The 17,752-nt window shown below is 38.1% G+C and overlaps 1 protein-coding gene across 1 annotated transcript in view; it reads left to right on the forward strand.

Moving 5' to 3' along the window:
* Positions 1-401: 401 nt before the first annotated feature.
* Positions 402-17,752, forward strand: part of IPMK (inositol polyphosphate multikinase) — a gene marked incomplete at its 5' end in the record, with an annotated part of 29,982 nt that continues 12,631 nt past the window's right edge. The window contains 2 exons of the mRNA XM_084244833.1: positions 402-591; positions 10,867-10,952. Of these exons, the coding sequence (XP_084100959.1) occupies positions 402-591; positions 10,867-10,952 (276 nt within the window). The remainder of the gene's footprint in view (positions 592-10,866; positions 10,953-17,752) is intronic.

The following is a 17,752-nucleotide window of genomic DNA, read 5'->3' on the forward strand; positions in this document are numbered from 1 at the left end:
GACGAGCGCGCGGCAGCTGAGGGGACTGGAGGACGGCGGGAGGGGGCGGGGGCGCGGGAGGTGGGGCCGCCGTCGCCGTCAGGGCCCCTGGGAGCGCGGGGCGCTGCCGCCGCTGCGCCTCTGCTCGGTTCCGTCTCCAGTGCTGTGCGGCGGCGGCGGGCCGCGCCTGCAGAGCAGCGGGAGCCTGGAGCCGCGCTCCGCGGAGAGTTGGGCTGGGGAGCGCCCGCGCCGCCGCGGCGTCATGGGCCCCCTCCCCGGGCCTCAGCGGGTACCAGCCGCGGGAACCCCCGGGCCTCCTCGCGGCCGAGCCTGAGAGACCCCCCAGGTTCTGCGGCGCCCCCTCCCTCCAGCCTAATTTTTTCCTGCTCTCGCCTCGGTCGCCGCCGCTTCAGCTCTCCGTTATGGCAACTGAGCCGCCATCCCCCCTCCGGCTTGAGGCGCCCGGCCCCCCAGAAATGCGGACCCCACCGGCGAGCGAGGCCCTCCCTGAGGGCACCCCGAAGCCGGCGGGCGGCAGGCTCTGTTTCCTCAACGGCTGCGTGCCCCTCTCGCATCAGGTGGCCGGGCACATGTACGGGAAGGACAAAGTGGGTAAGTGGGGGTGGCGTGGGGCTCCCCTTCCGCCTCTGCGAGCCCCCGGGCGGCCGAGGCAGCCCGGTGCTCCCGGGGCCGGGCGGGGAGCCCCTGCGGGGGTGCGCGCCGCGCTCCAGGGCGCTTCCGCTCTTTCTCGGAGCCTCGCGACGCGAGCAGCCGGGGCTCAAAAAAGTGGGGCGATTCGTAGGGCGTCAGGCTCGCAGCAGGAGGTGGCGGGGAGAGGAGTGCCGGGTCTCCCGAGGGAGGGCGAGTGTTGATTGGAGATGGCGATGTCAGTGAAAATAAGGAACTTCGTTTTCACTGGATGGGGAAGTAAATTCTCCCCCGAGTACTAGTACCAGGTCTGTTTATTATAAGCGGGTAGCTATTGCAAAAGCAAAGGAATGAAATGCAGATGATGCTAATCTAGTGCTTCTCTTCTGGGTGCAGCTGCATAGCTGGAGGGGAAGAAAAACACTAGAACCTTTTTTTTTTTTTTTTTTTTTTTAAGCTAGTCTTGGCTTTGCCCCTATCTTCTCCCTGCCCTCCTAGAGAGGTTTTACCTGTGCCTTCTGGATTTCTCCGGGAGGCGTGGTTCCAGAAGGGCAGAAACTCGGATTTAGGTTGGCAAAGGTACACCCTGCTGGTGATCGAGAACGGCACACGGATAAGACATCCAGTTTTTCTCCATCATCTTCTTAAGACTTTATCAGGGCCTCTAGTACATTTTGTGAGTTCATGACATTGAAAGCCCAATAAAGGCCTATCTCAGTGGAATCTTAAGCTGATGTGGAAATCCCGTGTAGACGTGGTAACTCCCCCAGCTTACTGACACCGGTTCCTTGGGCTACGATTACTAGGGAGAATGGAATGGATGGGTAATGTGGGTCTCTGCCCTGAAACCACTGGAACCTTTTTTATTTGGTTTATGCTGGTAAGATGATTCGGGTTTAGGCTGGGGAAATAATACATCCTTAGGGGAGCCGAGGACAAGGCGAGTTAAATGACAAGCCTAAAGTCACGCAGCGACTTGGTGTTAGAATTGACCAAAGATCCTGACTTCAAGCACTTTTCCCACCGTGTATTGCAGATAACTTTAACAAGAATTTGGGGAAATGGATGAGTATTCGTTTTTTATTTCTCAGAAGAGCAGCATCCCTGCTATTTTCTTTACCTACTTTCCTCTTGTTTAAAGTTTAATGTTAAGTGTCCTCGTAAGTTGTGTGCCTTTCTCCCACTAAATTGTGATTCCTTTGGCGTTAAAGACTGTTTATCCCGGTATCCTTGTACAAAGACTGGAGCTCGTGTTACACTTGGAAAATGTTGAACTAGTGAAAATTAACAGTTGTTTTAGTACCCCCAAATAAGGAAACAAGGGAACAAACATAGTTCTTACTTTGTTTAGTGTAGAGGTTTCCTTATGTGTATCACTGCTGGTAATGACAGTTTATGAAATTAACGTTAATTGAAGTATGTCGCATACCTATTGATTTATGTTAGTGAAATGTAATGATAATATTCCTGATAATATTCTGGAGGCCAGAAAAAAAAATTATTGTTCTCCTAAGGGTCCCTAGGGTGACTTATGTGCAAAACAGAGCAGAATAAAAAATCCCCAGATAAACAGTCTCATTAATGATTGTCACTTAAGTGTATAACCACTGCTTATCAAAGAATGTAATAGTGAACTCATTCTGAAGTGTCATCTCTGCTTACAAAAGTATTTGTCACCCAAATTATTTTTAAAATTATGAGCATAGATTCTAGAGGAAGGACTACTTAATTTTTGGGGTAAAAAATAAAATTTACATATTAAATGTAGAATAAAAAATTAATGTATTGCATTCAATTTGAAATAAACTTCAGTTTTCTGAGGCTCTCTTAACTAGAGATTGTGTATCACCAGAACACGATGTCTCAAATGTTGCATTAGCAATTTAATAAATATTTGTTGAATTTAATTCTCACTTATTTACAATTTTTCATCTAATGTCAGTGAAAGGACGCCAGACTTTTGATTATCTTCCCTATTCATAAAATGGACTACAAGCCAGTCAGTAATTCAAAGTTCAAGGATTTATTATGTTGCTCCAGGGTCATAAATCACCTAAGAGTTAGTTGTAAAGTGTTTTCACAGTCATACTTAGGTTTGATTGTCAGTTGAAATTTTCAGCATAGTTTTTCAAAGGCACTTTGTGTGGCTATTTGATGTTCTTTTGTCTTCAAAATTGTTTGTTAATAGGATTTTTCAATTTAGGGTTGATATATTACCTAGTACCAAAAAGGAGTTCTTAGCTTTGTTAAATTAAAAACTGAAAGCACAGAGCCAATAGCCTGAAGGTATTTGAATGGAAAATTAGATTTTACTATATTAAGTAACGAGAATGTGTTGTAGTTATCAGGACTATATATCAGTTGTATTTTATGTTCTCTAAAATTATAGTTTATTGAAGTTCATTTAAATCTTAGTTTTTTTAATTTAAAAAAATTATTTTTTACATCATTGTTCATTTTTAAACAATATTTGCTTCCCCCCACACCCTCAGGTGTAGTCCCCATAGAACTTCCTTTACCAATGCACCCGTGCACCATCACCTCAGTCCCCTGTGCTCCTCCCTCCCTCCCTCTAATTCTTAGTTCTAACAATGCAAAGTGTGTTTCTGGACTTGAAAAAGTAGTACATGATATTTTAGAGGAAAAAAGTGAGCAGTAGAATAAATACTGCCCTTCTCCCTACTTTTCTCCCCACAAGGGCCCTGTTAATTAATTTCTTGTGCATCCTTACAGGTTTTGTTTCTCAGCAAATATAGAATAAATACATTATCACAATTCTGATTTTTCATATGGTAGATGTATCAGACAAGTTTTTATTTTCAGTCAGTTATATAGTATATTTACTTTTGTAATTATGATGTACTTGGAAATTGTGTTGTATTATACTGTGTAGATTGTATCATAATTTTTTCCTCTAGTGGACTGTTTGATTTTCACCATTTCTTTGCTAAGAAATGTAATAAGTAATATATTAAATATTCTTATGCTTCTTCTCTCAACTGTAATTTTTTTTAAATTGAGATAGTGTTCGTTTACATTGTTGTCTATATTTTAGAAGTAGAGGGTCCCCCCTTCATGTGTTATCACCATAGTGCACCCTCCACTGAAACATTGCAGTCCGCCTCCCTAGTGATTATGGCATACCTTGTTGCTCATTGTGCAACTTTATAGGAAAATTCCACAAAAGTGTAACTGCTATCAATTTTCGAAGCTTGCTAAATTAGCATGAAATCCTTTGTTTTAATTTTAATATGTAACATTAATTTCTTTTAAAAGTTCTTAGAGTTTTAAACAAATGGTTGAAATCTGATATTTATTTTAATCCATTTTAGGATCTAGAAATGAAGTAGTCTAAGAAAAGGAAGGGTTTAAATTGATATTGTAGGGGGACAATCCATGACTATTTAGACTGACTTGTCTATAAGATACCCTGTGAAATTAATTTAAATTAATTTAAATTAAATTAAGACGAGAACAGTAAGGAAAACTTAACATATTGCCAAATTTACAGATGTCCTTATGATATCTCATCTGGAGACTCGCAATGTCAATTTCCTTATAATTAGTGATACTAATTTTGGTCATTGATCCAATATGTAGTCAGACTTCTCCAATATACAGTTAATATTTTTTCCCTTATCACACTTCATTCCTAGATTTGGCATCTATTGATGATTCTTGGCTGAACCAGTCTTTCTTGTGCAAACTTGTGGTTTTTCCAATTCTGTTTTAACTGTCAGCATTCTGTTACAAGAAACAGCCTTCTCTTTACTCCTATGCTTTCATGCTCTTGTTTATGGTCAGTTCTTATTTTATTTCAAAATAAGATTCTTATTTTAAAATAAGAATCTTATTTTATAAAATGGATTCTGGATTCTTATTTTATGAAATGTCTTAGCTCATTATAGAGCTTACTAATTTTGCTGTTCACATTGTACCAAATTTGGCCAATGGGGGCACCTTCTTTTTATTACAAGGTATTTTAGACCCATCTTTTGTCTTCCCTTCTCACCTGTTGACATCAGGCTCTTCTCCAAGGAGCTGTGGTTTGCTTTTAAGAAGTGGTATTCTTCTAACAAAACTCTAGGTTGTTATGTGTGCTTCTGAGGTTTCATTGCTTCCTGGCTTGTTCAAGGGACATAACTAAAAAGTATATATAAATGTGCTTGTAAAATGAGTGGGGAAATATACCCTATTTTGTTTCTGAACAGACTTGGTAAAATTGGTATTTTGATAATTGGTAAAATTCGTAATTGATAACTTTACTAGCAAACTGATTTTTGCCTGTAGTTGTCTCAGGATATTTCAAATTGTGAATTTAATATTTTTAGTAGACATAGGCCAATTCAGATTTTCGGTTTGTTCAGTTCAAATAATTTGTATCTAAGGAAATCTGTTGATTTCATCTAACTTGTTGAATTTATTGGTGTGAACTTCATAATTATACTTTTAATGTTTGTAGGATTTGTAGTATTATTTTACTTTTTTGCCCCAATAATGGTAATTTATGGGTTTTTTTGATCAATTTTATTGATCACAGAGAACTCTTTTGCTTCATTGATTTTTTTTCCCCATTGTCCATTATTATTTCATTGATTTTTTAAAAGATTTATTTATTTATACATGCACTGGGTACAGTCAGAAGCGCGGGAAGGTGAGAGAATTCACCAGAGCCAGAGTGGGGAACAGAACAGGCAGACTGACGGAATACACTGCTGAAGGGAGCAGCGGGCGCAGCAGTAGAGATCTGCGCACTGTGTGGGATCCTCGCAGAGGCTGCGGGTGGGATGGGGGGGTGGGGGGGTGGAAACCTAGCAGCCCAGCACTCAACTGCTGTACCACCAGGGGAGGCCCTTCATTGATTTTTATTGTTGTTCTTGTATCTTCAGTTATTTGTGGTTTAATATGTTCTTTTTCTTTTCCTTTTTTTTTTTTTTTAAATTTTTGTATTGAAGAACTGGGGTGTAGGCCAGAGGTGTTGGGGTGGGGAGTGGTAGTGGTGGTAGGATTCACCAGAGATAAAGTGAAAAGCAGAACTGGCAAATTAACTGAAATATACTCCCTAAGGGGAGCAGTGGGCAGACAGGGGAGGTCTGCTGCACTGTATATGGGTTAGCTCCCTGGCCAGGGATCAAACTCAGGCCATAGTGATGGGTAATAGGCCACCAGGGAGGCCCCAATATGTTCTTTTTCTAACACCCTAAGTTGGAAGTTTGTTTCCTTGTACAAATTTTTGAAAGTACTTATTTTTTTAAGTACTTTGGCCATAATCCACAAGTTTTGATTTGCTATATTTTCATTATCATTTTGTTTAAAAATATTTCTAGTTAATCTTGGGAATTTTGAGCCGTGGATTAATTTGAAGTGTGTCTACTTTTCATCTGTTTGCTAGTTTCCCAAATATCTTGTTATTTTCATTGTATTCAGGGAATAGTCTCTGATTTCAAGCCTTCTAGATTTTAGATTTGTTTTATAGTCCAACAAAATGTCCATTTGTGCTTGAAAAATATGAATATTCTGTTGAATATAGCAGTCTAAGTGTCAACATGGCCAAGTTGTTTTATACAGTTGTTTAGGTTTTTAATATTATTACTAATGTTACATATACATGTTTTATCAATTGTGGGAGCAGTTTGATCTGTCTTTTCAGTTCTGTCAGTTTTTTGTTTCATTTATTTTGAAGCTGTGCTATTAGGTATACATGTTATGTTTTCTTAATGAATTGATCATCTTATGAAATGCATAATATTCCTTTTCTTGAAATTGGCTGTCTAGTATTAATATTGTGTGATATATAGTAATGGTATATCAAGGTTCATATGAGTGGTACTTGATTCACATATCCTTTCCCCCTGGCTTTTTACATTTTTTTTTTTTTTAAAGATATATTTATTTATTTATTTATTTATACAAGCACTGGGTACAGTCAGAAGTGCAGGAGGGTGAGAGAATTCACCAGAGCCAGAGCAGGGAGCAGAGCAGGCAGAAGGACCAAAGTATACTGCTGAGGGGAGCAGCGGGCGGCAGGAGAGGTCTGCGCTCCATGTGGGACCCTCCTCCAGTGGCCGGGGAGCAGCTGGGGATCGAACCTGCGCTGCAAAGACTGCAGGCAGCTTTGCAATCCAGCGCTCAACCGCTGTGCCACCAGGGAAGCCCTGGCTTTTTACATTTAACGTATCTGTGTGTATCTTCATATGTAAGAAGTCCAGGAGGTATTTTTTATTCTACCTTATCTGGGATTCTGCAAAATTTATTATTTCTTTTACTGTTTTATGTCGATGGATGAACCCTTTGTCTCTGTTCCTACATGTTTTATTTGTAATGTTTTATTTAACTCTTAAAATTTCTTTTCACTGAAATTCTTCATCTTTTCATGTTTACTGTCTACCTTTTCTGCCGTAACCTTTAACAATAATTATGGTTATTTTAAGTTTATTTGATCAATATACCTCTTCTGCTATGCTATTAGTGTTGCTGATGGAGCTAATCTTGTCAGAAGTAGAGCCAAATTTGATGCTGTTATTATAATTGCCTTTTATTATAGACTGAATGTTGTGTCCCCGAAATTCGTACATTGAAACCCTAACCCGCAATGTGATTATATTTGGAGTTAGGACCTTTATGTTGTCCTAGTTCAACTTCAGTATTAGATAGGCCCTGTGGTCCTGAGACTTGGATGGGATTTTTTCATGTGGTAGTTGAACTCTTCAGCAAGTGCTTTATCTGAGTCTTTTACTTCACCTGACAAGAGGATACCTATAAAGTCAGGTCCTAATAGGGTTTCCTGCTTCCTTCTTACTCCCCAGAGTTAGAGAATTTTTTTCTTTTACAATTTTCTTCATCTTTAATGAGTTACCTGTGCCTTGGGAGGAATAAATTTATTGTCCTTATCCCAGAAGTTAAGAGCTTTGTTCAAAGGTGAAGATCCCTTTTCCTGTAGAATTGAAGTATCCCTCAAGACCTGTCCCTCTAGGTTTGTTTTTTTTCTGCTTTCTGCCTTACTTTGGTCTTTCTCTTGAGGGCTTGGAAGAGAGGCCTCTGGTGAAAATGTTGCAAACGTTTGCAACTTCAAGGAGTTCTGTGCTCTCTTCTTAACCTACACTTGGCCTTAAACATTTTCTTAAACATTTTAGCTGACTAATTATAAGGCAACCCTATCTTTTTTCCCATGCTCTGTTCTGCCATGTGCTGCATTCTGCCTTTTCTTTTTTTTTTTAATGTTTTTTTTTTTTTAATAGAGGCATGTTTTATTTATTTATTTGCTTGTTTGTTTTGTTTATACATGCACTGGGTACAGTCAGAAGCGCGGGAGGGTGAGAGAATTCACCAGAGCGGGGAGCAGAGCAGGCAGAAAGACCGGCGAAACACACTGCTGAGGGGAGCAGCGGGCGGCAGGAAAGGTCTGCGCGCCATGTGGGACCCTCCTCAGGTGGCCCGGGAGCAGCCAGGGATCGAACTGGCGCCGCAGAGGTCGCCGGCAGCTTCGCAACCCAGCGCTCAACCACTGCACCACCGGGGAGGCCCTCTGCCTTTTCTTAGTGATGTGTCTTTCCTTAGATTTCATATTGTTCACAATCTCAGTACACTGATGGTTTCAAGAAAAGTTAGGAAATTTTTTTTTTTTGGTGGGACCCTCGCCGACAGCCTGGGAAACGAACCAGGCCAGCAGAGGCTGCGGGCAGCCTGGCAGCCCAGCACTCAACTGCTGCGCCACCAGGGGAGGCCCAAAAAGTTAGGATTTTTGCACATTATTTACCAGTTCCTTGTTTTAAATTGGGAGTAAAGCTATTTCCAGCTTTCTGTATCATTTGTGGAAATGAAGTCCAGAACTGTTTCTAAACCATTCTCTTCTCCTTATGATACTCCAACTACAATTTTGTTAGAACACTTGATATTGGGCCTCCCCTGTGGCACAGGCGATTGATCGACTTGCTGTGAAGCTGTCCACAGCCTCTGCAGCACTGGTTCAATCCTGGCCAGCGGGCGAGGGTCCCACATGGCGCAGCAGACCTCTTCTGTTGCGCCCGCTGCTCCCCTCAGCAGTGTATTTTCGTCAGTCTGCCTGCTCTGTTCCCCGCTCTGTCTCTGGTGACTCCTCTCACCCTCCCACACATCTGGCCTGTACCTGGTTCTTGTATAAATAAATAAATCTTTAAAAAATAAAAAAGAACACTTGATATTATTTCACAGGTTACTAGTGTTTTATTCCCTTTTCCTTTTTAAATATTTTTTCTTTGCATTAATTTAGATATTTTCATTAATTTAGATATTTTCTATTGTTCTTCCTTAATATTCATCACTCTTCTGTGATTGCTTTTTCTTAATTGAAAATTGTATTTCAGATACTGTATCTGAACTTGAATTTCAGTCAATAATTATGTACTTTCTTTTTGTCTCCTGAAATAATTTGCCTTTTCAGACTTTATACTTACTTTTTCCTGTTGTTTTTAGCATGATGTTTTAAATCATTATTTGCTCATTGTAATTACTTGGTCATCTGTGTGTCATTTTCAATTTGCTGTATTTTCTCTTGGTTATTCAATCCATTTTTCTGATCTTTTGATATGTCTCATAATTTTATTATTGGATTTTGGGAATTTTATTTAAAGAACAGTGGGGAGAGAAGTGTGTTACTTTTTGTTTTGCTTCATATAGAGTATAAGCCCTTTTCTCTATTTATGGTGAAGGGCTTATAAGTAATATTTCACCTAGAATTTAGCTGAGTTGGTACTGGGTTGCAGTCTTAGATTTAGTTATTGGCTTATCTTCCCAGGATGCATCCTTTTTTTTTTTTTCGTGACAGTGTTTTTGGTGGGAGAGATTTGGCTGCATTCTAAGAGGATCCTGGAATTCATTTCTTGGGAGATGACTGGGATTACCAGCATCTCCATGGAGGGGGGTATTGCAGAGGAAGTGATATGAGAGCATTGCTGGACCAAATGATCTGTTTTTGTGTTACCACCATGATAGTCTCTGATCCATTCCTGCTACCCCATACTGCTGTTTACAGTCTAGCTCATTTCTGTTTACCTGCTTTAATTTATTTATCTAGTAAAAGATTGACTGGTAACTTGTCTAGGTACCTACTCCAAGGTAGGGAAACTGTCCTAGTTCTCTTCTCATTTATGAATGCTTTACTCCCACATCCCCATGGAATTCAGTTCAAGATTTCTTTGTATCTTAATTAGCCCTTCACCATGGAAGTGAAGGCCACCCCAACCTTTAGGAACAGAATTTCTCTTAAACAATTTTTAGTTGTATTAAACTATTTATTGAAAATTCAAAATCTTTTGCCTGTTTACTAACCAATTATTTGCATATAGATTACTTTCCTTCTATATCTAGGTCTTAAACTTGGTCACAGTCTCTCTTAAGTGGAGACTATTTCCGTTGATAAAATTCTGCATTTTGTCATGATTAAAAATTCCTGACACTAGCAAAAGAAATAGAAAGCTAAATGACATGTTTTATTAATTTGCAAATAGTTTTTTTTTTTTTTTGAGCCTTATTATATTCTGGCTAGCATGATTTTGTGAAATCCTAATATGTAAAAATTTAAGATTTTAGTATATAAATTTGAGAGGAGTCCTTATATTATAGCAGCAGGGTCAGTGTTGATCCAAGAAAAGGTTTCCCCATAGAGTGGGCAGATTCTAAGAAGGTGCCCCATTCAGGGTTGGTTCAGTGTTTGTTTAAATTTAGCTTCCACTTTTCTCTTTGACTGGGTACCTTTGCATTATCTGTATAGTTGTATACAGTGCATCTGAAACAGGATATTTTTTGGTTGCTTTCTTCTAACACATGAGAGAAACAAAAAAATTACAAAGTTTGAACTTTATACTCTACTGTTAATATTTTCTTTTTATAAAAGTGGATCAGTTTATGCTACTGTTTAACTTACTTAACTATAAATTAACATTTCCTGGAAAGTCTGAAGAATGTTTATAGAAACTTTATACATATATTCTAATTTTTACACATCTATTTACTAGAAAATTTGAGGTGGGTTCTAAGGGGAGTAACTATTGGAAAGAATAAACCCAAGCTATTTAGAATTTGTGTTCTTGTGCTCTGTGTATAGAAAACACTGAACTTGTTGATTGAATGTCAAATTTTCTGAATCAAGAGGAAACCCTTAATTATGAAAGCAGTTTATCTGTAACTCAAGAACAAATCTATCCCATGAAGCAAGTCACACTATTGTCAAAGCATTTAAAAATAAACTTATTTGTTCTATAGGTATACTGCAACATCCTGATGGCACAGTTTTGAAACAGCTACAGCCACCTCCAAGGGGTCCAAGAGAGCTGGAATTCTATAATATGGTAAGTAAGTAAGATTGGTTTTGTTATAGTCAAAGTGTTTTTCATGTTTTACTAGCTTGTCCTAGTATATGGCTTGTGTGATTGAAAGAAAAAGTTAATGAAATGCAATACTCCTCTCTACTCATGCACTCTATATTTTCTTTCCTACTTTATTTTTTTTTAAGATTTATTTTTTTATTTATGCATAGAAGAACTGGTGTATAGGCCAGAGGTGAGGGAGGTGAGAGAATTCACCAGAGACAGAATGGGAAGAACAGGCAGATCTACTATGCTGCTGAGGGGAACAGCGGTCAAGACAAAAGAGGTCTGCTGTGCCATGTGGGTTAGCTCCTTGGCCAGGGATCCAACTCATGCTACAGTGGCTGGCAGATAGCGCTGAGAATTTAACCCCTGTGCCACCTCTGCTATATTTTTAAAAGACCCTTATTTATATCCACTAAATTAATTTTTTTTTTTAAATAAATTTTATTGTTATATTCCCCATACAATTGCAGCCCCCCCATTCTGACCCCAATCCCTCCCCTCCCGCCCCCCTAAAAGTGTCTCTGGTTCATAGTTTTTTGTTGATTTTGATTTTCACTATCTTATAGTTATTCATTTTCCTGGTCCCTTATTTAAGTTTTCTAGATTCCTGCTATGAGTGAGACCATCCGGTATTTTTCTTTTTCTTTTTGGCTTATTTCGCTGAGCATGATCCCTTCCAGCGCCATCCATGTTGCTGCAAATTGCATGTGTTTATCTTTTTTGAATGCTGAGTAATATTCCATGGTATATATGTACCACATCTTCTTGATCCAGTCATCTATTTTTGGGCATTTGGGTTGTTTCCAAAGCTTAGCTATTGTAAACAATGCTGCTATAAACATAGGGGTGCAGGTGTTCTTTGGAATTGATGTTTCTGTGTCCTTTGGGTAAATACCTAGGAGTGGAATTGCTGGATCATATGGAAGCTCTATGTTTAGTAGGTCCAGAAATCTCCACACAGCTTTCCACAGTGGTTGGACCAGTTTGCACTCCCACCAACAGTGCAGAAGAGTTCCTTTTTCTCCACACCCTCGCCAACATTTGTTGTTGCTAGTTTTTTTAATATGTGCTATTCTCACTGGTGTAAGATGGTATCTCATGGTAGTTTTGATTTGCATTTCCCTGATGACAAGTGATGTTGAACATTTTTTCATATGCCTGTTGGCCATTTGCATTTCCTCTTCAGAGAAGTTTCTTTTTAGCTCTTCTGCCCATTTTTTGACTGGATTATTTTCTTTGTTGTTGTTGAGTCTCATCAGCTCTTTGCAGATTTTTGTGATCAGTCCTTTATCATTATCCACTAAATTAATTTTTATTAGTGGGTAGCAAAATGATCTACATTTTTAAAAATACTTTAACTAAGAATGATCTACATTTGTATTTTTCAGAAATGCTAAGTAGATGTTTTTACTATGTTTTTACTATATTTTCTAGCCTTAAATGTGCTAATGTACATATGTAGCATCTAAGTCACTATATGACTAGGAATACTTCTTAATATATTCACAGTGTTTTACAGTCACTACTTCAATCTAATTATAAAACATTTTTATCTCCCCAAAAAGACCCTGTACTCATTAAGCTATGGTGCCTTGTTCCTTCTCTCTGCCCCCACTGGTCCCTGGCAACCAGTCTGCTTTCTGTGCACTTAACTATGCAGGGCATATGGAGTTATATACACAGTATGTGATCTTTTGTGTCTATATTTTTTTAGTGTAGTGTTTTTAAAGTACATCTGCATTGTAGCGTGCATTAGGACTTTGTTCCTTTTTATAGCTGAGTAATATTCCATTAAACTTACCATATTTTGTTTATCCATTTACCCATTGATGGGCATTTGTATTGTTTCTACCCTTTGACTTTTTAAAATAGTGCTGCTGTGAACATTCAAGTATAGTATTTGTTTGCGTACCCATTTCCAATTCTTTTGGGTATATACCTACGAGTAGAATTGCTGGGTCATATGGTAATTCTACATTTAACTTTCTGTAAAACTGTCATTGTTTTCAAAACTGAGTGCATCATTTTATACTTCTACTAGCTGTGTATTAGGGTTCCAGTTTTTCCACATCCTTACTAACACCACTTGTTTTTTATTTTTAATGGCCTTCCAGGTAGGTATAAAGTATTATCTCATTGTGATTTATTTTGATTTGCATTTTTTATTTGCTTACTGGCTGTTCACTGGAACAATGTCCATTCAGATCCTTTGATCATTTTTTCATTGGCTAACTTGTTTATTTAGTTCTAGAAGTTCTTTTGTTCTGTTGTTGATTTAGCTGTTTCTTTTTTTAATTTATTTCTAATTCAAGTAATAGGATACCCCCATCAGATATTACCAGCATAGTGCTCCCACATCCAGCTCACCCATAGTCCACTACTGTAGACCATTGTGCTTCCTTAACTCTTTGTTCTTATCCCTTTCTTCCCTCCCCCCACCCCGTCAATGATTCAGTTCAATAGTCAGCTATCAAGGTTAGTTTTTAAGCTTGTCTTTATTAGTTTGGTTGCTTCATATTCCACTTATTAATGACACTATCCAATATATATGTTCCATCCATGTTGGCTCAAATGGCATGAGTTTATTATCTTTTTAATCATTGAGTATGATCTTTCAAATTGCAAATGGTGGTTTTAGAATTTGAACATGGTCAATCTGGCTCTAGAATTTACTTTTATCTGCTGTAGACTGTCTCTTGAAGAAAGTATTAAGATTTACTTTATGAAATCCTTGTATATAAATTGTTGAATTTATCTTAGGTACCTTATTTTTATTTCCCTTATAAATTACTTTTAATTAATTTTTTCAATAAGTGCTAATATAAAATAGAAATAGATATCTGTTCTTATATTTACTAATCTAAAAACTGAATTCTTACTATATCATTTATTTGAGATTCTCTGGTAATTTTAATTGCTTTCTATATATGCAGTTATATCTTCTTGATTGGAGGATTTTTTTTATCCTTTTTTGAATGCATATACTTCTGTCAGGAACTTCTAGTTCAGTGCTAAATAGAAGCAGTGCTGGGTGGCATCTTCCTCTCATTTAACAGAAGTGCTTCTAGCGTTTACCCATTAAAACATGTCTTTCTTAAGTTTTGTTAGATACTTCTTTCTTGGTTAAAGAAATTGCCTTCTCTAAGAGTGAAAGTTCTGTCAAGAAACAAATGGTGTGCTTTGTCAGGTTAATAAAGTAACTATTTACAAAGTGACTTAATAAAGGGAGTGTTTACAAAGGTGTGGTCGGAGTATAAGGCCACCTGCAAAAGATAATTCTGTACCATCCCTGAGTTGAAAGGGGACAAAAGGGAGTGGTTATTGGAACTCAGGGATAGTAACTATGAGAACACATGAACTGATAAAGAGGGAACTAGAAAAGTAAATAATGTGGTCTTAATTATACTACTGTCCTCATTCTTGTACCAGTAAGAGACTATGACAGGATGGCATGGGATCCCACTGAAATAGTTGATTCAGGTTAACTTCTTGAGTAGAGAAATGTGGAGGGGAATAGGGAATGTAGATAGCCTCTTTCTATTTTTATCTTAATTTACCATGAATTGGGTAGTAAGTATTTTTCAACTATGTATATAGAAATGATAATGTAAGTTTCTTCCTGTAATCTGTTAATGTGGTAAAATGCCATAATAGAGTTCTAGTATTATATTATTACTGGACAAAACTGCAGGCAAACAAAACTGATACTGAGCAAAACCAAGATGTGCCCACAGACCCCAAATTGTTAGGGGAGAAAACCCATGTTGCCCATTCTAAGACTTCTGGCCTAGTTAAGTGCATCAAAGCAAAATAATGAAACACTTGTATGCCCACAGGTTTTTAATCAGTGAGAGACTCAAAGGGAATAGAGAGGGAGGAGTATGGGAGAGAAGAATTTCAGATGTGGACTCCTTAGCAAAGTGGAGAATCAGGACCCAGATGCAGAGCTGTCAGGAGAATGAATCTAAGGCCTTTTCTTGGCAGGAAACACAAGGAAAAGATAGCAAAGGGCCCAAAGAGCTGTGACACCATGGGTCAGGATGGTCTACGCGGGCACGTGTGTGTGTGTGAGAGAGAGAGAGAGACCTGAGCAGAAGCAGAAGGCCCCCTCAAAGTGATCCTCATCTTCTAATTTCCCTCAGTCTTCTTCATTCTGGAAGGCATGGGGGTGAAGTGGCGACACTCATGGCTTTCTTACACACCATCTTTTGTTTTTGTACTTGGATAGGTCTTTAATTTTTTAAAAACGCATTATTGGATTTTGTTTGCTAGTGTTTTAAGATGTTTTCTAGGTACGTTCAATATTATTACTATTTTCTTCACATACTGTTTTTTATACTAAATTTCCTTTAGTTTTATAAGATGAAGTGAAGAGCGGTTCTTTTTTTATATTGTTGAAGATTTTGTTTGGATAAGGATTTTGTTCCTTAAAAGCTTGTTAGAGCCTGTTGTCTGCCTGTCTTTCACTCTTCCTTTCCTCTTTTTCATCCTTTCCCCTTTCCTGACAAGGGATGTGTGTGTATTTACATTTTATTACAGCACCACTTACCTCTTTCAAATGAGCAAAAAATTAGTATCATTTACAGAATCTTAAGATAAATTGTCTTTGAATGGAACTTCCTTTCCAGTACTTTCAGACCTACAAGATGTAGCTACCAAATGTACTACCATGGAAAATGAAGACTGTTTAAATTGAATGGGGGGCGGGGAGGGCTGTGGCTTTCCTTTTTTTGATTACTTGCTGAAGCACCATTTTGGTGCCTGAGAGAGTTTCGTATTTTCTTTAGAATCATTAGGCACCAAAATTCTTGCACAACTTTATTCCTATATGAATTCTGCCATTTTGCTAGCCCTCATATGGATGGCTTTTAGTCCACTATTCCATTAGAACTATTAATTTCTGTTACAAATCTTACAGGAGGGGTGTGCTTCTGGGTGCTTAGATCCACATTCTACTTTTAGGCTGTATATACATAAATTGTTCTTGGATGCCCAATTATCATCCCTGACCAGCTTATAGGTGTCATATTTTTGTCATTTTTTAGACTTAGCTTATTGTGCCACCTCCTACTTCTTTCTGGCCTTCTTTAAGAGTTCTTCCAACTGTTGGAGATTGCAAGAGACTTTTACTCCCAAGCCATGATGTCTGCCAGCTTGTGTCACTGTCCAAGGGACATATTTAAAATATGTCCAAGAGACATATTTTGACCCATCATTCAGTTTCTAAATGCTGTGGGATTTTTTTAATTTGTAAGTGTTACAGTAAAATTTTAGTGATATATTATGTTTTTATACCAAATTGCCCATTTGACAAAGATCTTCATGGTATTTTTTAAAAATATTGCTTTATCTAGTTGTGACTCCTTTTCAACTCCTCGTGTAGTTTGTTACTTTTCTCTTTTTCTTGATCAGCTTAACTGGCAGCATTCTTGGAGTGTAGTGGTAGCAGAAGGAAGAACGATGACAAGGTTTTTATTGTTCAGCATTTAGAATTTTATTTACTCTCCCTATTTCAATATAGTAACTATTGTCATTTATACTTGGTCCCTACATTCAGAGAGCCTTTGATTAAAGCTCTCTGGAACTCAAACATCTCTGCTCATCTTAAGGCTTTCAATTTCCTGTTCATTTTATATCCTTTGAATTTTCGTTTTTTGCCTTGGCAACTCAACTAAGCATTTAAGAAACTATTCCTTATATTTTATGCTGCATTTCTAAGTAGGTTGCCTTGTTAGGAATGTTGCAGTAAATGCCAGTTCTAGTTTTAAAAAATATTAAAAGTACAAAGAGAAAGTTTGCCTCTCTACTTTTCCAGTTATTTTATCACTTTTTACTAATATCATGGACTTATTTATGTCATCGCTTAGTAATATACTTGTGGACACAAGGAAAAATCCCCCACCCCTCTAGGTTCTTCTTGGGCTAAATGGGTAATCAAAACATCATCATACAGGTTAGCAGAGGAAAAATCAATTGAATAACATGCTTGGGGGAGATACAGTGATTATGCATCCCTATTTTGGCTAGGGATAAAAGGGTATAAATTCTGGGTTAAGGGACCAGGGTGTCTAGGAAAGGAGACTTCACATGACAAGGAGGGACTGACTTATCTGTACTCTCAGAACGAAGATAAGATTCTTAGATATAAAGAATGTGTTTACAAATAAACCTGTAGCTGGATGATACTCTCAGAGTCCATTCTTTAGTCATAGAAGGAGTAGCAGTGATTGCATCAGTTAGGAAAGAGGACAAAAAGCTTACGGAAGGCAAAAAGGCCGAGGAAAGTATAAGAGCCCCTCAAACTCTAGCAGGAGACTCATTGCTTTATACTCAAAATAACTTAGTTTCACATTTTGGGTGCCTTTGATTCAAAAAAGTCTACTTTGGACATACTGGAAAAAACCTGTCAAACCCTTTTGCGGTGACTAATCCCACACTTTTGTCATGAACACTCTGCCCTCATGGTCATTGTACCAGGGACAGAGGGATGATAAAATTATACACCCTGCTCTTAAGTTACCTTGGGCGGAAGTGACTAATACCAGTTCTGATTACATTTCAACTGCTTACATTTCAGTAGGGGAGACTGGGAAGTAAGAGTGTATCCCATAGATATTTGTTGAGTCTATCACATTTGAGTTTATTTTGTAGAATTATATGTACTGTTTGAAATGACTATGATTTAAATTCTAAAATTAGAATCCTGATATTAAGATTTCATAATTTATACCACTAAACAATTGTTATATTCAAAACAATGATGGTTTTGAATAAGT

The sequence above is a fragment of the Talpa europaea genome (assembly GCF_964194135.1).
Source record: "Talpa europaea genome assembly, chromosome: 10".
Lineage (NCBI taxonomy): Eukaryota > Metazoa > Chordata > Mammalia > Eulipotyphla > Talpidae > Talpa > Talpa europaea.